Source organism: Strix aluco, chromosome 1, assembly GCF_031877795.1.
Source record: "Strix aluco isolate bStrAlu1 chromosome 1, bStrAlu1.hap1, whole genome shotgun sequence".
In the NCBI taxonomy this organism is placed as follows: domain Eukaryota; kingdom Metazoa; phylum Chordata; class Aves; order Strigiformes; family Strigidae; genus Strix; species Strix aluco.
Window position 1 is genome coordinate 95,882,202 of NC_133931.1, and position 21,589 is coordinate 95,903,790.

Genomic DNA, 21,589 nt, shown 5'->3' on the forward strand with positions numbered 1-21,589 from the left:
CACCCTATTCTGCCTCAATCTAAAAAATACCTTTCATTTTCTTATGAATGCTAGAGACTTCTCAGATGTCCACATTTCCCCAAGACATAGATTTCAGAGGAAGCAAACACACATGCTCTTTTTAGACCATGTGTAATACTTCGCTTGGTAAATCCAGTTTACTGCCAGTGCTACCTAGAAAAATCAGTAAGCTGAGGATGGACAGACAGACTTGCTGTCTTAACAGAGAGCAAGGCAGACATGCTGGCAGCATAGAATCAACCAGAGTTAGTACACATCCAAAGTCTTGCAGCCCTCTCCCATGTCCGAGTATTTCACCCAGAACATCTTGTCACCGAGTCCATCCCAGGAGACAGTTAGCAGCAGAAGCCAAACATACAGCACTCTGTATTCAGATTTACCATACTAACAGAAGCCCAGGGGATAGTTACTTGACCAATTTTCCCAGTAAATGTTGCAGTTACAGGTAAACAGCAGACTACCATGTGACAGATTGTACAAGGGTTAACAGTGGCATTTATTGTGTGTGCACACACCTGTGTTCCAGCGCTGTTGGGCTTAAAGTGTTCAACCTGACATAAGAATTTTGCTACAGTTTTATTTGGAACTAGGAATGCTATATGATAGACATTTTTGCATAGATATGGTCGTGTAAATGGCCGATACTACAGAACTGTATTTAAGTGGAATTTATACCTGAGTTTTGAGCAAGTAGGAAAGCATCTACCACAGCTGACCATGTTCACACAAAACACTAACAGGCAGCAAGTGGTGTAACACTTCTAAGAGACACCTGCAGACCAGATGCTGTACTAAAACACCCAATAGCATTGTAAGAGCTAAAGGCAGAAAAACAAAAGTAACTTTGAACTCCTTCATGAATACATTCAAATAGTTCTGAGTTGACAGCATCAATTTCATTGACCAGATTCTTGCATTTGCTCTAAAAGGTTCACATACTCTCATTTTGGATTGAGCAGCAGTTACGACATGCAGTTCTCTCCCACGGAATTGTGCTCTGAAGCCACTCACTAGAATCACACCATCGGGTGTTGTCAGCACTTCTTCACCTTCAGTGGACTTACTGTAGCCAACCCAGAGATACTTGTTTTAACTATGTTTATTAACACTTTGGAAACAGGAGAAAAAGCAGAAGTATCTGGACAAAGATATAAGATTTACGATCACAGAATGCTTGAGGTTGGCAGGGACCTCTGAAGGGCATCTGGTCCAACCTCCCCTGCTCAAGCAGGGCCACCTACAGCCAGTTGCCCAGGACCACGTCCACGCGGCTTCTGCGTATCTCCAAGGATGAAGAAGCTACAACGTCTCTGGGCAACCTGTGCCAGTGCTTGGTCACCCTCACAGCAAAAAAGTGTTTCCTGACGTTCAGAGGGAACCTCCTGTGTTTGTTTTTGCCATTGCCTCTGGTCCTGTCACTAGGCACCACTGAAAAGAGGCTGACTCCATCCTCTTTATACCCTTCCTTCAGGTATTTATACACATTAATAAGATCCTCCCGAGCCTTCTCTTCTCCAGGTTGAACAGTCGTGGCTCTCAGCCTTTCTTCACAGGAGAGATGCTCCAGTCTCTTCACCATCTTCATGTCCCTTTGCTGGACAAGGTAAAACTTTACACTTAAAATAAAAACCCAAGAGAACGGGAATCATAAAACTGAGAAATCTAACAAAGAAAAAAAATATTTAAATATCCAAAGGTATAGAGAAGCAATAAGTTACTATCACGCCTCAAGAAAAGACAGCAAGACAGCAGAAACTGATCTAGGTATAGAAAAGAAGGGTTAAGTCAGCATTATATTCTAAGCTGAGTATTTGTGCATGAATGTTCTTTATTGCATTACTGTCTTTGCTTCTCTACAAGTGGATGTCAAAAATACAGATCTGGCACAACATCATTATGCTCAATTCCTCACATTATGACAATTCCTCACAGTTTTCCAGTGGCAGCAGCTTTTGACCAGAAGCAAGGTGAACTAAAACTCAGACCAGTCATCTGAAAGTGAAGGATATTATGCTTCTCCTACAACTGCTACTCTCTGTGGCTTGTTTCCATAGCAGCATTCACAGAAAACAGAACAAATCAACAAGACAATAACAATTCACACAATGCAAAGGAGCTGCAAACAAAATGCAGGAAGCCTATTTTATGGCTGTCTTAATTTCGCTTTAAATTATACTAGTATAGAACACAGAACAGAAACAATTTAAAATCTCTGATTCTGGGATAAAAGCAAGCTAAGCTTACATTGGTACTGTTTCATTTCAGGTACAGCAGGGCTCTGTTGGACTTGGGGCACAGAGTAACTGAGGGTATTAACATCTATTCCTTGCTCATCACAGACTTACCAAGGCAACTTTGGGCAAGTTACCATCTCTGCTTCATCAGTGAAACATAAATTTTCTGCCTCATAGGCAAGACTAAAATTAATCTCTATAAACTGCTTGAATAGTCAGGAGTTTTATATTAAATATTAAAATTAATATAAAGATTTTTAAACAGGTAAAATGTAAAAGAAGAAAAAACCCTTCCACTAACAAATTCTGAGCTATTACCTAATCCATATATAAAATCCCTCCAGAAAAAAAAAAAAAAAGAACCCATTTAATTACTTCCCTAACTTGTGAAGTTTACTTATTATTTCCTGCCCTCCAGAGTATACATGCAATTCTATACCTCTTTTCAGAACAGTAAACAACTGAAAAAGTTTCCATGACTGAACAAGCAGTGGTCAAACATGAGAAAGGGTTTGTTTGTGCCTGGGAGCAGGGGAGGCAGAAAGAACAAAAACAATTAAGACAAACCAGGTTAGTAAGGAAGGCACTTATTAAAGAAAAAAGAGCACTTGCAATAATTTATTTCCTCTTCCTTTAGTTCTCAAAGGCAAGCAAGGGAGAAGAGAGATTTCCTTGGAAGATGGAATGAGGTCAAGGAGTTAACTCATACGTGTACTCATCAAGACCTTTCCAAAAATAATGGCAAGTATAAAAGGAGAGATTTTTTTGTGGAGAAAAAAGGATTTAAAACAATCATCCAGAAAGTCATAACTGATATGAAGCAGAAAATATGGAATGTGACCAATCTGTAATAATATGATGTGAGCCCTTAAATGCAGGAATGGAAACATGAAACAACCCATAGGACATCAACAGAGCATGTTAAAAAGGGAGTTAGCATCCAAAAGTAAGACAGGCAAGTAGGAATGACATATGCCTAGGTTTTAGTTTAAAATGCCTGGTAAGTTCAAAGCCCATGAGTAGTAAAACAAGATTAAGAAAAACAGTTTAATGCAGTATCAAGAAACTGTAGGTTAAGGGGTGGGGGGGTTCAGAGCATTAGTTCTTCTACACTTGTATTCACATACAGGTATCTGAATAATTAGCAGTTTGATGATACTGACGTACTGAAATACTGAAGAAATCCACCGCACAGTCAATTACTTCAGTATTCAAGTGTGTCACATAAATGCAAACATGATGCGAAAGCAACTGCAAATGCATATACTAATTTAGGAAAACAGAGCTCCCTCAGTCCTCCAAAGGAGGCAGAAGTAGAGGGTGTCACAGAGGTAGATTGCTGACATCAATGGAGACCTTGGGCAGCCTTAAATTTTAGTGTGAACTTCAATCCTATTATAACTAATTCTTTTATCACTGTTTTTCTGTAAAGAGGAGAAAATTATGTAGCATAAGAAGCAATTAATTCACATTATATTTAGATAATAAATTTTATGCTGACAGAATGAATGCTTTTTTCTGTAGTTCCATAATGACTACTGTAAAGAGTCCAGAAGCCAATGAGTATAAAATGCAAAAGTTATTAAGATCAGTCTACACAGCAACGTTAGAAAGGTTAACCAACACCCCAATTTAAGCGCTCTTACACAAAAACTAAAGAATTTACAGTTACTTTATGAACAAGCCCTTATTCATATTTCACAGACAACACAAAACCAACATACATATACAGTACAGAAGATCCTAAAACAAAATTTTGTAATAAGAACACTTGAAGGTTTGTAAGGTTCTCTTACTTGCATGCACTATAAAGCTTATTAAAAAAAAACCCCAACACAAACAGCAATTCACTGAAATTAAGGTTTTCTTCACATCTCAATGAAAGCATGAAACTCTGCAGACCATGACAAGTGGCAAGTTATGAACTTGTGTGCATTTTCTTTAACACGCTTACATACTGTTGATTAGCAAGTACTAGACTCACACCTATGAAAGTAAAAATATAACTCTTAAATTTAATGCTAACACTAAACCTACATTTGTGTATAAAAATAATTTTTAAAGTACACCTGTAAAACAAAACATACATTTCTATAGTTAAGAAAAAGAAAATTAATAAAAAAATAAATCAAAACTTCCCCTAACATGTGCTCCATTAACTCAGTCTTGTATACAATAAATTAAAAGGTAAATTATTGTGAACACTACTCTCTCCAAAGAGAGAAAATAGAGACAAAACTGGATTATATAAACAGTTCTGCAACCTACATACTACATTTGAATTCTAGTCAGAAAATTTGGGTGTGACTTCTCATCTATTTATATAAAACAGATGCCAAAAGAATGACGTTTACTACGACTTTCTGCATGTATGGTAGCTTTCACATAATTTGGTTTCCTGAAGTTCAATAAAGCTTAACAACAGACAGAGTTTACAGATGGCAAAACTGAGACTGAAAAAATTGTCAAAATGATGCTCAAATGCTAATTACCAAGTTTCACCAAGCTAGTGAACAGAGCAGTTAAAAGTTCTGTAATTACTTTCTTTTCAGTGGCTCAAAAATGTCCCTCTTTTAAGCTTGATACATAACTTAACCTCACCGGAAAGAGAAACTTCATTTAGTGAAAAGAATGCAAGGGAATATAAAAATTGATAAATATTATGGGGAAAGAAATCTGTATCAATCCCCTTGACTTGGTCAAATGCACTCTTACATCAAATTTGAAATTGTAATGCTTTTTCATATCTTATCATACAACTCTGGTTGCAACATGAAAATGGATAGCCATGGCAGGCCTTCCTTCTCTTTCAAGGTGCATCTGTTCATGCATCACACCTCTCTACCTCATCCAGAACACAATCAATCATGCAGCAGCTGGAAATTTAAAAACCACAACTGTCACCCACAATAAATTCTCCTCAGTTGGCAACACTGGGTGTATATGGGTTGAGAGGTTTTGCTGACACACCAGAGTAGCTCAAGTGCCAGAAACAGTGCAGTTAACGTTAGTGCAGCTCTCCACTCCACTTATTCGTTCCATCGTGCTAAGATGGCTCTTATTCCATGGTCTATTTTATAACGTACTCAATATGGCATATGCTAGCTACCAACTCAATAAACAAAATTTAAGGCACGTTTTGTGTCTGTGCTTTGATTACAAGCTCCTTGGAACGACAATTCTTCCTAAATGTCTGAAAAACATTTTGTACATTTTGAATACTTTCATAAACGAGTATTTTGGCAGAAGGCAATCCTGTGAGATACTTCAATTCTTTGTACATTCTTCCTGACTATACAATTCTATTATACAATTTACTTTTGTCTAAGTTGAAAGAAAACACACTAAGATGCAACTGAGGAACACAACAACAACAAAAAATCATGACCACATGAGAACAATGAACTATAAGGTGATTAGTATTTTTAAAGTGCTATTGTCAAATATATAAAATGAAAGAGATGACAAGCAATTCAAAAGCGAGTTGAATATGAAAGTAAGAGAGATAAACGGACTTAGTTTTCCTAAATTTATGATGAAAAGACAGCCTGGTAGTACATTGTCTCCTCCTGTCATTAAATAAAGAAAACTGTAATCTGTACCCTAATCCTCTTAAATTCATCACAGGACCACACAAAGACTGACACAATACATATTCCAAATACATCAGCAGATGCTGTTATTCTTTACTCCAATATTGAAAATGAAGAGTTGTGACTTGACGATACTAATTTAGAGAGAATTCCATGTCTCCTTACACCACTATGATATGAAGGGCCACAGGCCACTAAAAATTTTGTATTTCACCACAGAACAAGCAAATAACAGCCTCTTACACCACAGTTTCAATCACTTTTTCATTCTGTGTTCTCACCCTGGCCAGGCCTAAAAACCCATTCCCCCCTTGTAAAAGCATGGGTGTTGACTGTACAATCTCATTTTTGTTACTTGCAAGCAATAATCAAAAAGAGTAACAGCATAAGATTTCCCTAAAAATTTCAATTATTACAATAAATACCAAGTTCTGTGATGATCTAATCAATAACTTAAAAAAACCCCAACATTTTTATTTAAAATGAAACAGAGTGACAACATACAATATTCTAAACCTTCCACCTTTAAAATCGCGATTTGGTCAAACAATTGCTGATTAGGTTCCATTAAATGTTAATACCGTATTACATTTAAATTACCTCACCTAGACAATTAACCAAAGAACCACTAAAGTCAGATCAGCCACATGGCCAATATTACTAAAATGCCCAAATTAGTCTTCTGCTGTGTCCCACTTGGAATGCAGCTTTGCAGCAGCTTGCCAGGAGCTGCTGTCCTTCATTGCCTGATAATGCCATCTGACAAGGGCCTACAACACCTTTTATGATGAATGGAAGTGCTCTGAAGAAAGGGCTCACAAAAATGTGCATTTATAGCAATCTGCAAGCAGACAATATGCCTTCAGCTCCTTTGGTTTTAATAATGTTCCCTTTGGAAAGTGAATCAGTTGAAGACTGTTCCAACAAAATAATAGTAAGTCATAGTCTAGACAAGGCATAAACCACTGTCTATACTGTTTGTGACAACGTCCTTGTTTTTCTTTCTTCCACACTTTTTTTCCAAAGACCATGCAGTGAAGGCAGTTTGATTTTATCCATATTCTTACTGTAAACATTAAGAAATATACCAAGGACAACCAGTAAGCCTGACCACACATACCTAAAGGGAAAGGAGAGGAAGGGAAAAAAATAGTTACCATTAACACTTTATCTGTACCAATTACATTCCAGTATTTGTGGATTAAACAAAAATAAAGCCTCTACATTAAGGAGAGAAGAGTTTAAGGACACCCTCACCCCGCCCCCCCCCCCCCCAAATTAGTGGACTCTGAGAAAGAATTTGCTTGGATCTTTATTATTACTATCCTTCCACCCTTTCTTTTCCTGTCCTGGCTGGAGAGCTCAGTAAGGTGCATTTATAGTTAATAATAACTAAACAGTAGCTGTTCTTTCTCACATGAATAAAGTAGTCCTGAGGGGTTTTAGTATGTTTTTCCTGCCTACGGTTATGAGAGCTATACTCTCTATTACTGGTCCAAAATGTGTTCTCACTTAGTGCCTTATATCCATACTTCCCAATGCAAGCACATTTTTGTTTCAGCTCTCCATTATTTTAAGCCTCAAGATAGCTGGAGTAAATTCCATTTGGGCATTTGGCTGTAAGCTTTGTTCTTAAATCTCAAATAAATTTATACATAGCAATAAAATTGAATAGCATTTTGTTTCAGACCAGAAGCAATTAGGATTAATGTAGCAACTTAGCTGCATTTTTCAATGTAAGCTCTTCCTTGAATTAAAAACAGAGAAGAAATCCAAGCTCAAAAATCTTGCAATTTAATATATCAAGATAATAGAAGCTTGCAATTATTTAAAAGGGCTAGCTAAGAACTCAAACCTGAGCTCATGAAAGTGGAAACAATACTGTAATGGAGAAAATGTCTTCCTTTAGCCAAAGCTTCCTCCACAGAGAAAGTACCCAATTTATTAAATATCATAACCACTAGATGTTATGCAAGATTTTTCTTAAAAGAACAACAAAAAAAATGCCAATACTTGGAGCAGCTTGTCTTCCAGACCTTTAGAAAAATGGAAACTATTTTCTCTAGCATGAATAGCATCAACAAGCCAGTCAATATTTACAGCGGATTGCCAACATTTGTAGAAGATATGAAAAACATTAAAGCCTGAATATGATTAATTACTGTTGTTATATTTACATGATCAAGAACATGATTTTTTATAAATTATATAAAACCCCATTTAAAACTATAAATACTTACTGTAATGTGAATGGCTTTGCAAAGAACAAAAAAGAAAGCACAATGGTCATTGCTTTTCTTCCTGTTGTTACTGCAGAGGAAAACAAATATTTACTTTAAGAATTCAGTTACAGCAGAACATAATAGAGGCTTAAATATTAGTAGATAACCTTATTGCATCATTATAGCCAGACACTTAATTATGATCATCCTTGGTGCAAACACGGATTGCAAATGCACCAGTTCAGTGCAAAATAGCGCTAGAACCATACGCTGTTTGAAACATGCACGATGTGTCAGTAGTATCAGCTCTAGTCACAGTATCTGCAGCAGAGAAACTTCCAGAACAGGACTTGCTATTTAATAACTTCATGCTAATCAATTCACAAGATCTGAAAGCAACAATCCATCCTTGCAAGTAACTGATGTATAAACTAATCTGTTAAAGCAGAAAAAAGTGGTATCACTATTTGGATACACCAAATCTCTTGTTATTTCCTCTTCACGTTATTACAGTTCAGTAGTGTTTTGGGCTTTATTTTTAAGTGGAATGGGATCATCATCTTGTCATTCTTCTGAAGTTACTGAAAATTTACCTAACAGTCCAGAGAGATACAATTTTGGTTAAAAACCTAAGAGACCAAGGATGTCTGACTTCAACAATTACATTAGGAAGTTTTCATCAAAACCACTAAGAGACCCTCTTCTACATGCGATCTTATCACTAGAAAGAATCAAGGTAGTAAGAAGAGCCGAGAATATAATCCTGTTACCAAAAGGGAAGCGAACTAGCTGTTTGGGTTACTCTCAAATTACTATAGCTCCAACAATTATTTGAACAATTTCAGTGCTATCTGCTATGAACAAGAATACAGCGTTGCTAGCAAACTGCGTACTGGGAAACCTATATAATTTACCAATGAAACAACATCAATAAATGAGTAAAAGTTATAGAAAATTTAAAAAAAAAAAAGTAACAATGCAGCCAGGCTTACAAGTTTAGCTATGGAGGTTAAGGGCCTGAGAAGGTGTTATTTGATACGATAGGGCAGGCTTCTCACTTAAAGACCCCAATACAATTCTCTTGACCCAAAGAAAACTACGTTTTTTATTAACAGAAAATATTTTGCTTACCATGAAGTACTTTTTACTATACTGTACTGGAAAGCCTTACTTGTATAACATACTGACAAAAGGAACCAATGACTACTGACGTATTTTCACACTGTTATGGCTAGAAAAGCAAGTTTCATTCTCCCTAACCCTCCCCTACAAACATTTACTTAAAAGCATGTTTTGTAGTGGAAGAAACAGCCTTCACCATTGCTTCATCTGCCCCAATCTCAACTTTTTAGTAACAATTTTCTCTACATTTTAAGAAATTTATGTGCATCAAATAAAATGATTTTCTATTACATGAAAAATTAAAGGACAATGAAAAAGAAAATTGAGTTTTAATTAGGAAACAGTTTACAGATGAATAATTTAAAAAATGGTTAAATTACTTCAGTTTTTCTAATTACGATTATTTCTGTTCTTTCAAATCAGTTATTAATTAAAATATTTATGTAGCCATTTCCTTCTAAATTAAGTGCCTTTTCTTCTTTTTCCCAATTAAGTCTGATAATTTCTCATTCTGCTAATAGAAATACAATTTTCATTAAACTCTTTCACCCCATTCCCCCCCAAGAAGGGGGAGGATGGATGGGGGGTGGGAGGGACAGTAATGAATGTGGTGTTCTTCCAAAGCACAATAAACATTTTCACATTGCTACAGGCAAGACAGAAAGGGCTCAAGTGTTAGCATTGTCAAGGTCAGGCATAAAAAAACCTGTGAAAGGTTTTCCGCAGCATTTTAAAACATTTTTTAGCCCAGTAAGAAGTTGGTTTTTTTAAAGAGCTATTTTAACATATGAACCAACACTCTCATCTGGGCCAAATTCCAGTGACGAGACATATCGAACATTGTTAAATACAAATGCGAAAAAGAAGTGCTGCAGAGGAAATAGTTCACAGGAAAGCAGAGCATGCAACCCTCAGGTCAGAAAACAACCGCCCATATTTTCCTCTCCACTACTGTGAACAAAGTAGAGCATCACCTGACAGAGAACAGCTTTTAGGGGTAGAGGGAAGACAGGAAAGTAGCTCCAGAGCATCCTGCTACATCTTCCCCTCCCAAGTCCTTGTGACTAATGTTTGTAGTTTTAAGTAAAGGTAACCCGAGGAAGACACAAGCCTGGTGTATCTGTTCTGATAGACTTGTAATGACTACAGAAATGATAAAAGTTAAATAGGCCATGACTGATTTTTGAAAAATATACTCAAGTTACATTTTAAGGTTGGAAGCAACAATTTTCTACAGACAAACAATTTTACATTCCATAGCAGTTGCATATAGTGAAGAGTAATAATTTTAGGGACAGCCTGAAAACACGTGTATAGGAAGATGATGAAAAATGATCAATTGTCAGACTTTTCCTTTAGTGTTGTTAGATACATAAAAAAAGTTAATATTACAATTAACTGCTGTTAAAATGAACAGCAGGGTCACTTCCCCTTAGTCCAACAGTTGAGGATATTCTGATATGTAAACACTTCAGTGGCTGTTTTACAATCTCATAATAATAAAGGCTAAAAGCATTCACTTTAATACAGTTGTGTCATTTGGCTGTAGCTGGCTTTGCCACACTCAGGTAACACCGCATACTAAAATAGGCCACGGCCTCAAAAATACAGATGCAATTCACAGTAAACTAGTACAAATAATTTCTGAGCTGCAGTTTCTGTTGCATCTGTCTTACTAGTGATTCCTTTGATTTAATCATATTCTATACTGCTTCTTCCATTAAGGATCTCAGGCAGACAAAGTATCAATAGGCTCTGAACACACTTCCTTCTCTGAAGCCATACAGTTGTCCTTCCACCCAAAATATGTTTAGTTTTAATACTTTTCATTGTTTCTAAGGCACGTATCAGCCAATGCATTACTAAAGACCAAGCATAAGTGGATGACATTACTTCCCAGCACAGTGCTGAGACTCACTGTGCTCAGTGGCTTCCTCATTCATAGAGATCCAATCTCAGCTAGTAGGATTTCAGTCTCTCCACATGATTTTTCCAGATGACTGACTATTCAATGAGAAGAATATGTCCAGTCGTATACAGGATAAGAGTCAAGTCTGAATATTTGTAAAGGTTGAAAATCTATAATGATTGTGACTGCCTCTTGCTTCATGTCCTCCTTTTCCTCATCCATCTGGACACATACCTGGAGCATGTCAGCACAGATAGGTCTGACTTGCATTTACTGCTATGAAAGTATTGTATTATTAGGTGAGAACACCACATCACAGAAACTGTTTTTTGGATGTGAACTACCACAGGAGAAGACAAGATGGCATTTGGTGACATGCTTAGCCTGAAGAGGATTCCAGTAACTTTTGACATACTTTAGGGACTTCTATTTTTCCACATGCACGTGCAGCTAGCAGACCCACCAGTGAGTGGCCCAAACCGTTTCAACATATTACTGATCAGAGTTCTTTACATTTGCTTCTTCCGACATGTTTCTTCTTCATACAGTCATATGCTATTTACATACAGTACTATGCATTTAACAGAAAACATGACTGCTTCCATTTTTGTGGGAAAATTACATTGGAAGTCTGGAAGATCTGAAAGACTAGACAGTCTGCTTCTGTCATTAACAATAGGTTTGTACCCATCCTGTGAATACTCAAGTTGCAATTTAGAGATAATACAGCAGCTGTTACACAGCCCACTAGAACTTTGTTCAGTTCAAATTCTGACTTCCAAAACTAATACACACTCTTTATTCCCTTCAGTTTAATAAAAAGAACTGAGGACACCATCACAGAAGTCAGAATTTGTTCCATTCGGGTTCTTTCTGAACTGAGTCTGGAGTGTACATTTAACACTGCCACAGCAGCATTCCACTGAGAGTGTATGGACATTCAGAAGCTTTGGGGGAGTTCTTCATAGTTTTTCTAGCAATACCATTTGTTGGCAGTCTCCAGAAATTCCATGCACAGAGACTATGGCCCTGCCTACTATGGTCTACTCGAACATCCTTACTTTTCCTTTCACGTTTCAAATAATAACTGTCTCTTCCTTACACCTTGCTATACATTTGCACTGCAATTACCCTCTTTAGAACAGTGTTGTTTCTGCATTAAAACATAGCACAGCCTATATGGACAAGATTACTTAACAGGCTCTTCAAGGTTGAAACTGTGGCACAGAAAGAATCAGGAAGCTCTCAAACACATACTACTAGTGAAGATCCATGCCACACAAACCACGATCAGTCAGCACAAAGAACAGAAAAAAAAGCCAGAGTAAGAACAATTCTCAAAAGCTCTATCCTAAATAATAGAATAGGATTATTTTGTTTTTATACCAAAAGCAGTAAAGATATCATTTGTTCATACCTGTTACAGCCAGAAGGGCACCAAAGATTTTAATCAAAGCTAGAACAAAGGATATGCCAAAATACCCAGTCAGGGAGAAAAGGAATGCATAACCGTAAGTCTGCACTGGATGCTGCAACAACAACAAAAAAAGCCTGTTAGGAAAATGTAAAACAAACCCTGAGGTATTGCAAAATGACATAAAACTACAGACTTTAATCAACTGCTTGAGTAATAATAAGCTGTTCAACAATGCATTCATGCAAAGATCCTTATTTAATTTTAGTTAAATAATGGAAAAATAATAACGAAATTATAAGCTCATAAATCTGGTCTTGTGATTTTGTTTTCTTTTTTAAAACATTACCCTATCTTATACATCAAAGACTGTGACTACTTGCTTAATGTATGAATTATACAAGTTAACCAGTTTACATGACAAAAATACAACTTTAAAGAAGTGGTGAGATTTTCTAAATCATACAGAGCAATGTTTTCCAATGATGTTCTTCATAGAAAAAAGGAAATCTTTACACCTACCTTTGAGCAAAATGTTACTGCGGGGCTTAATCCACTAGTGCATGTTAATCCAAACAAAATATACACAAAACCTATTGAATAGGAATACAAAACCTAGAATAGTTTAAGAGAAAATAATTACCAGGTGATATGACACAAAAGGACAAAATTAAATGCTTGCAAATGCTTGGCCCTATTAATATGTTCAACTTCTCAGAGCTGAATTTGCAGTGTTTGAAGATTTTTTTACTAGGATTTCTATAATAGCTGATGTACAGTGAAAAATGAATAATAAATGTTAGAGACATTCTTTCTACCCACAACTATGTAAAAAAAGTTTTGTAAGTTAGTCCGTTAATAATATCCTGAGGTCAATGTTGACTGTGGTAAATACTTCAAATTCAGGATTTCACAGCCTAAATAACAACTTGACACGACTATGTAATTTAATAGTTTGAATAATATGTTAAATGTATTTTGTTTTCTGCTACTTATCCTGCACAGTAAAGATCCATAAAGTGCCAGAAGTGTCGCGTAAATTTCACCTGCGTCACTTCAGTTCACCTAGATGGCACACCTGCATTATGGTTATAGGATACAAGATTTTCAAATACAATGAGCTGTGGCCTAGTTCGGTACTCAGAACAGACTATACTCAGCAAACAGATAGCCTCTTCATTTTGTCTGTACCTTTATTTAATTCATAGTTTCGTACAGCAACAAAAGAATCTTCAACCTATCCTTTCCCATGTGGGGGCAACAATAGAAGCTGGAACTGCCCAATCATACAGCCTCCCATGCAGCAGGAGACATTCAGTTGTTTGGGCAACATTTAGTGTGCTTTTCTTGTGAAAAAGGGAAACAGGGAACAGAACTGTTCTACGCATTACTAGCTAAAACATGCTGATCTACCACACTTTCAAAACTCAGGGTCAATTGCAGGTCTACTTCTTCTGACACAGGTTTCATCAATTGTTTTCTTGTTACACTATCTCAGTTATTTACAAAAATAAATCTATTAACAATTGATGACAATACCATGAGACAACAGAACACTACTCTACAATAAAGAAGGATGAATATACATTTCAACAGCAGAACTGCTTTCAAACTCTTAACAATGACCTGATCTTCAGAACTCTTATTTTACAGTGTTTATACACACAGAAGTTAGTCTCTGGTTCTTCATTTGCCTCTGCATCCAGAGTTTTCTCCCAAACTACCCAAAGACCTCACTTTTCACAACCAGGAATGAGCACCACATTGCTAGTTCCTTGTTACGCAGTGTGATATAAGCCTCTTCCTTAGAATCACACAGAAGGCAAAAGCAGAGCAGTGGTTCCTATTTCAGCCACAAGACATCTTTTATCTTTTCATAATTGCTTAATCCAGGGCAAGTTCCAAATTCAGCATTGAAACAGAGATCCTATGGATGACAGGTTCCTTTACTATTCAATTTTATTTCCAGATCACGGTTTATTAAACATGATCTCCGATTCAGCAGATGTCTTAAATTTTTACCCACAATCTCAAGTCTAGAAAATTGATTTCCAAAATTCGGCTTGTACTTCTGCACTCAATTCTTCGAATAAAATTCTGGAGTGTAATCTCTAGGCCTCAAACAAACAAAACCTTTATATCCTTAATCACTACATTGATTCTCTACAAGTAGTATGAGTACACAATATGAAGACCAACAGTTGTCAGACTAACACAGAATAAAAGCAAAGTTCTGGAGGTAACAGGATGACTGCTGGCAAGTGCAAAGTGGGCAAGGAAACAATTACAGATTGTACTTTATTTTGGATTTCAGAGATTGTAGCTATAGAAGGCTGCACTGGGCCAGGTGAGGTCTATGTAGCTAAAATCTCTGCCTCCAACAGCAGTTAACAATGAATACTAAAAAAATGTACAAAAATAAAAACAAGAATACAGTGACACTTTTCAGGTATATTCTTCCACTTTCCAGAAACTTGCAGCTCAAACTTCTTGAGCCAACCTAAATCACTTTCAGCCTTAAATGAAGCTTCCTTCTAACTAATTTTTTTTTCTCCATTTATGAAGCTACTCTCATAAATGAAAAACTAGATTCTAGTTAAATGTCAAATATGTGCCAAATACATAAATTAAGTTTCAATAATTCTTCACTTGTGGCATATTCAAATAATGCCTGTTATAACAAAAGATTTTCTTGTAATTACTTGACTTTAGAGAAAAAGATGCCGAATTCAAACATAAGTTTTGTCTAAAAAGAAAAAAAAGTCAGACCATACGAACAGATAATCACGTTCCAAATAAGTATATAAAAAACACTGAACAAGACTTTTTCAAAATGGTGTATTTCACTGAATCAGGAACACACATGTTCACCCATTTTGAAAGTCACAGTTTTACGGATTTCAAAAGCTTCAAAAAAGGCTCCTTCTCAAATGCCAGCACACTCTAGAATCAGAAGTCTAGCAAGTAAAAAAAGCAATGTATTCCATGTACACATGTTCATCTATACCAGAAGAACAATATATATTCTCAGAGATTAAGTGCATGATCATATAGAAAACACTCCATTGATTTCAGGCCTGCAGGGCAGCAAAAAAACCTGTTGCTAGAAATGAGTGTTTCTGTAACTGCAATATACATTTGAAGTTGCACACAGAAAGCAGCACCCTTGAAAGGTTAAAAAACAAAACAAACAAAAAACCAGCAAAAGCCCCCAAACAAACAGAAAACCACAAGAATAGCACACCAAGAGCTCTTCTTTACATATGCAAGAGAAAAGCAGATTTAAGTTTCATGTTTTGTTATTTTATGCCTTGTCTATCATAGCACGTGTTCTTTTAAAATTGCAAATCTGGTATTTACCATTTCTGAATGAGAACCATTGTGCAACTTCATAGCTTTTTCCTGTACATTTCCTATAACTGCATCTGCGCAGAGGGCAAGGGATATTAGGACCACACCTAATATGAGAAAACAAACAAACAAACAAAAACCTGTTCAGAATATTTATCAGCAGAGTAGTGACAAAAACCACTCTGTACTTATCCTGAAAAAAATATAAAATCTCAGGAATAGAAAAATAATAATAAAACCCCCTCTATATCATATTCTAAATGTCAGTAAAACTATTTCATTAGACCTGTATAAAGCAGTGTCCACCCCGACTCCTTCCACCAGCTGACCCCTGAGCACTGTGTGTGTCTAGGCTTGACAGAAACATCTGGACATTGCTATGAAGAAGCCAGTTGTAACTTTTGTAGTAACAAGAGTGAAAGAATGTCAACTGCATTTATATAAGTATTTTTAATGAAGATAAATATCCAGAGAATATACTGTTTTGAGTAGTTAATCCTAGATTGTTTTTTTCTGACAAAGGCAAATAGAAATGTTAGATGTAATGGTAAAACAAATGCAAGAGGATTCACAATGGAAATCTTGAATTACTGAAATATTAATTTTTAAAAACTACTGTTTAGGTACAAACCCCATAGTTTTATGTTACCCTATCTGTTCACAACAAAGTCACTACACAGTCAATAATGTAATCAGCTTTCCAATAATAGAAATTAATAAATCTTTATCCATGCCAGTCAATTAATTTCCCAACCTCCAAACTTTGATTCCTTCACAACTGTAGCAACTGTTGTATTTAATGATGCACACAGGTTGAAATACCACTCTTCCAAAGTATACAACCTTACAGAAGATATCAGTTATCAAAATCATGTTTACTGTCTGCTCTGCTCTTGGTTCCTTAAAACATCCTAAGTGTCAGGGAAGAATGAGGAGTAGAAGACTAGAAACAATCAGTATTATATTTTCTTAATATTATGTTTTACTATCAGAGGTCTCAACATAGGCATTCTGATGGACCATATGGAATATAAGCTCCTGACAGAGAAAAAAAAAAAATAATAAAAAATCACAGCTCCTAGGATTTTCAGAACTGCAAGATTTAACATTTTGAAGATCAATGAAGGTGGCATCCCCTTGGCAAACTTCTGGACATATGGGAACTTCCAAACTAGTGTTTTTAGTTTGGGAAACATTTCCTTTCCCAGGCTAGACTTATGCAAGTGCAGCAACAAAAAAAGACTCTTCATTATTCAAAGTTATCAGGCATTGGAAAACGTATGAGTCAATGAAAATGACATGACAACCGGAATAACACTGGTTATGCTAAAGACTATATTGCTAAATGTTATGGATACATTAAGTACATGGATTCAGCTCTGATCCAAAGGTATAATAACATCTCCAGCTCAGGAACAGCCCTGCTGCAGATCACATCTGTAAAGTGACCGAGTATATCTCCATCATGCTTGTTCCAGCAGTGCTTAATGGCCCAGGCACATCACTGGACGAATGCATGGGTTCAGTACTGGATTGAGATGGGAAGGTTACCTGGGATCTGAAGCGCAAGTGCGCATGGAAAGGAGAAATGTAGGGACAAGACAAATGTTAATATTACGTACATACACCGTATGAAGAGAAGAATTGTTCCACTCATTGTGATAGCATTGCACCTGCCGAGCAGCAGCAGCAAAACCATGAACAAGACCAGTAACATTATCCAGTATGTAAAGCACGAGTAAAAATGATTGGAAGAACTGGTCCTAAATTAGTTCTCGAAGAAATTAAACCTGGAGGTCTTGCACCAACAGACTTGACTGAAAGACTACATTACATTGTATTTTACACTATTAATGTGATACTTGCAGTCATTAAAATATTAACACTGCTTATACATTTATAAGCTATTGGATATTTACAAGTTCCTCAACAATACATTCTCACACTTGCAAGCCCCACCAGGCAAATGTGTTAGCCTGGTGAGTTGTTTGGAGACCTCTTTAATACTCGACATTTTAGAAGCCTGCCACACATAAGATTAAAAGACACAGCAGAGGTAGCTAACGAAGTAAAATCATCTTAACGACAGTGAAACTAAGGACAAAACACCTCAGTCTGCAAAAGACTAAACCGCATCTGTACAAACAGTCTAAGGTAGAAGAATTTGCATGCAATTGATATTTCTACTGTGTCTTCAGTGAAAACAATTAATTTCCACTTACATCTGTAATGCCAGAACTGTGGAAGTTCCCGTAGCACCAATGTTTCAAGACTGTCTCCTTCTGCACAACCTTCTCTTCTGGTTTCTCTTTTGGAAGTCCTGTATCTACTATTCACAGCTATTTAGGATATCTACCACTACCCCTCTGATTTGATAATGCTAGGGGATGCTTTGAGCTCTTAGCAGCAACTCCATCTTGAAAAGTGTACCTCTTCCTTAGTTACAAATATGTACCTGTTCTGGCAGAAGAGAGTTTGTTTTCTCGACTGACCTCTTTCATGTGTAAAAAAACCCCAACATCTGTGTAGATTCCTTTTTTGGCAGAGCAATACTGAGATTACATTTCAATAGCAGGGGAAAAAACAAAACAAAAAAACTTGTAAAATTGTTCATCCAAATAGTATTTTACATCTGCTCATACTCCATTTTTAGTATTTGCATCAGACAACAAAGATTATGTTTTGTTTACCTTCACAGTACAGTTTTCTCTGTGAAATGTAAACAGCTTTGTTCTTAACAAGTTAGTAGAAGTTCTATGAAATCATGCTAGAATCATACTAGTTTGCATGGAAACAATTCTACATAAATGTGTATAAAGCACTGGAATGAACTCAGGAATTTACGGGGCAGTAAGTAGGCAGTAATATAAAACTGCAACTTTAGAAAACAGTAATTCTGAAGTTTAACACTTAATTTGCTGTTTACATTTTTGAAAGTTTAATATCCTTAAATACTTCATTATTTCTTTGAAGATACTCTATGAAGATACAAAATTAAATTCTGCATCTCTGCTTTCAGTTTTATTTTGTGATTTACATCAAGTGTAATTATTCAAAAAAAATGCCATTTTGCAGAGTGAATAAAGTTTTTAATAATTCATATCACTGTTTTTACACTTCAACAGCTACATATTTCTGCAATAATGAAAATCAGTACATTTCTTGAAGAAAGGGACCATCTATCTCCATAAGTCATCCAAGAAATGGAAAAACTCCACCTTTCCCATTATGAGAAGTTTCATCTGGTTAAATTAAGTGACATGGGAATAAAACAAAACAGGCAAGAGGAAACAGAGACATACAGAAAGAATCCTCTCAGAAGGTGAGCAGGAGAATTTCGAATTACCTTGCTAGGGAGAGATCCAGACTTTTGAATTCTAGTTCTATATTCTATTTTCACAGAACTAACTTCCTCCAGATGGTAGTGATCTAGGCTTCAATATTTACAGAATTGCTTTGAATTTCAAAGTAAATTAATAATGAAAGACAGCCCTGTTGATTCTTTGAAGACATTTAAAGTTTTTTATCTTGTGTTTTGTAGATCTTTGAGGGCGTCAGGACTTTGCTACGTTTGCTGCACTTTACCTTATCCCATTCTGTTGAAGAATCAACTTTCCAAATCTTTTCAGAATTAAGTCATAGCACATAATTAAAACAATTCAAATTTTACTAAAGGAATATATTCGTGAATGCACTTAGAGGCTATAGCCAAAAATAGCTGTAATGGTAACTGTAATTACATGCTTACCAACATTATACTGTATTCAAAATATATTTTTTTCAAGTAGCCACGCAGTTACACCACACAAACACATTAAATGCATATCAGGTTATGTAATGCACAGATTTTTGTAATTTCTTCCACTACCAGTAGCACTAAAATTACATTAAAAGGCATGAGAACTAATTTACAAGAAAGGCAAAAGATATATACAGTTTAGACAACATCACAAACTGATCATTACTAACACTTGATGAAATAATATTTTGTAAGGACAAAAAGTCTTTTCCTTAAAACTGAGAATTTATGATTATTTTTAAGAAAAAACTTCTAAATCAGTGCCTCTACTATTAAGAAATAAAGGTTTCACAGTGAACGTCTGTCATAACAGCTGTTGTAACTCACCTCAGAATTTCAAAAGAAGAATACACTGGAAGTTGAATATTCAAAAGTTTTTCAAGGTTCAGTATTAATCCAAACACCGGCCAGGTAAATAACATGGATTTTATGAATAATCAATTCTCCCTTGTCATTTGAGAAAGAAATTCAACTAAGTTTTTAAAGCCAAGCAGGTTAAAATCTTATCTTTGCTTCTGATTTTACACAGTATAGAAAAGTTAGAACATGGGCACTCCAACTAAGAACTACAGAAAATCTGAGTGAGACCGTCAATAAATATAAAGTAAATGGTTCTGAAATGGAAAAAGACTTAAAGGTTTAGCTAGAAAAGACAACTAATCTTTTGAAGTTTTAAAATGGTCAAACTGAATTTTATCATACTTATTTTAACATACCTACTGGGAAGTATTTCTTGAGAACAAGCATGAGACATTTCAACCTAAAGGGTGGAATTTTCAGCAATTATAAGAACCTAAAAACTAACAGAATAAAGGTCTCTTCTGCCACAGATACAGCTCTGCTACTGCAAAGCTACAATGAAACCTGCGTTTTCTGTATGCACTCCACCAAGAACTCTCAGAACTTCTATGGAACACTCACTTGCAGGAAAAAAACAAGCATTTTGTTAAACTCTAAAATATAATATATCTTTACCTGTCAAGTTGAAGTTTGGAGCGACTGTGCTGTCGGCTAAAGTAAACCATATTAATCCAAGACTCATACATAGGGCAGCAGACACATCTGCAATATTATAACGTTTTCCTACAAAAGCAATACAAACAACATGAATGGACTGTTAGCACTCTCAGAATTTCATGTTTATCCTGTTCAGCAGACCAGAAGGCAAAGAAAAAACTGTTCCAATGTCATTCTTTTACTTAAACAGAAGACTTAATGCTCCGGCTTTCATGACTGGAATTAGTTTCTTCTACAATAGCAATTCCTAACACGGATGAGGATCTTAACAGATAATACCTGATTCTTGTGATCAGTTTTAGTTTTACTCCTAATGACATAAAGCACATCCTCCCTGACAAAGCACCATCTCAGCAACTTCATGACAGCTTAGATGTTTTCTTAAGATTTTTCCCTCACGCAAGACATTTTGGCTGCCTTTACTGGTTAAGAGAGGTCATTCCCAAACACTAACAGCTGATTTGGGTACCTCTAGAATCCTACATTGCCTTTTAGTTTGGGAGAGATAGGATGTGGAGGGGGGTGGAAAAAGAGCGTAGGGAAATGAAAAGGCAGGAGTTAGTGTATCTTGCTTGAAACAACACATACCTTGCCCAGAAGCTGTACTTTCAAATGTAAGCTTCCAGGGGAACATTTTTCAAACTGAAAATTTTAACTGAAAATTTCTAAAAATAATAGTAAAAAAATAAAATCACAGCTTCTGAATATGATACTACAACATGTAGTTTCACAAAGCTTTAAGTAAATACCAGTCTTTCTGCATTAAAATGATATGACTCCTAATTAAAGGTAAAAAATGTGCGTGCATGTGCATATGCAAACTTGCAACCTCCTCTGAAAGTTCAGCTTTCTATTGCAACTAGAAGGCCAGAATTAACTACAGAAATAGAAATATATCATTCTAGAT

The 21,589-nt window shown here is 35.9% G+C and overlaps 1 protein-coding gene across 6 annotated transcripts in view; it reads right to left on the minus strand.

Annotated features, from left to right (window-relative positions):
- Nucleotides 1-1,102: 1,102 nt before the first annotated feature.
- SLC35B3 (solute carrier family 35 member B3) overlaps nucleotides 1,103-21,589 on the minus strand; it is a 29,367-nt gene continuing 8,880 nt past the window's right edge. For all 6 annotated transcript variants that reach the window (XM_074828158.1, XM_074828137.1, XM_074828143.1 and 3 more), the window contains 6 exons: nucleotides 20,641-20,748; nucleotides 15,876-15,973; nucleotides 13,038-13,130; nucleotides 12,519-12,630; nucleotides 8,089-8,158; nucleotides 1,103-6,968 (listed from right to left, as the gene is read on the minus strand). In XM_074828158.1, the coding sequence (XP_074684259.1) occupies nucleotides 6,818-6,968; nucleotides 8,089-8,158; nucleotides 12,519-12,630; nucleotides 13,038-13,130; nucleotides 15,876-15,973; nucleotides 20,641-20,748 (632 nt within the window). In that variant the 3' untranslated portion in view covers nucleotides 1,103-6,817. The remainder of the gene's footprint in view (nucleotides 6,969-8,088; nucleotides 8,159-12,518; nucleotides 12,631-13,037; nucleotides 13,131-15,875; nucleotides 15,974-20,640; nucleotides 20,749-21,589) is intronic.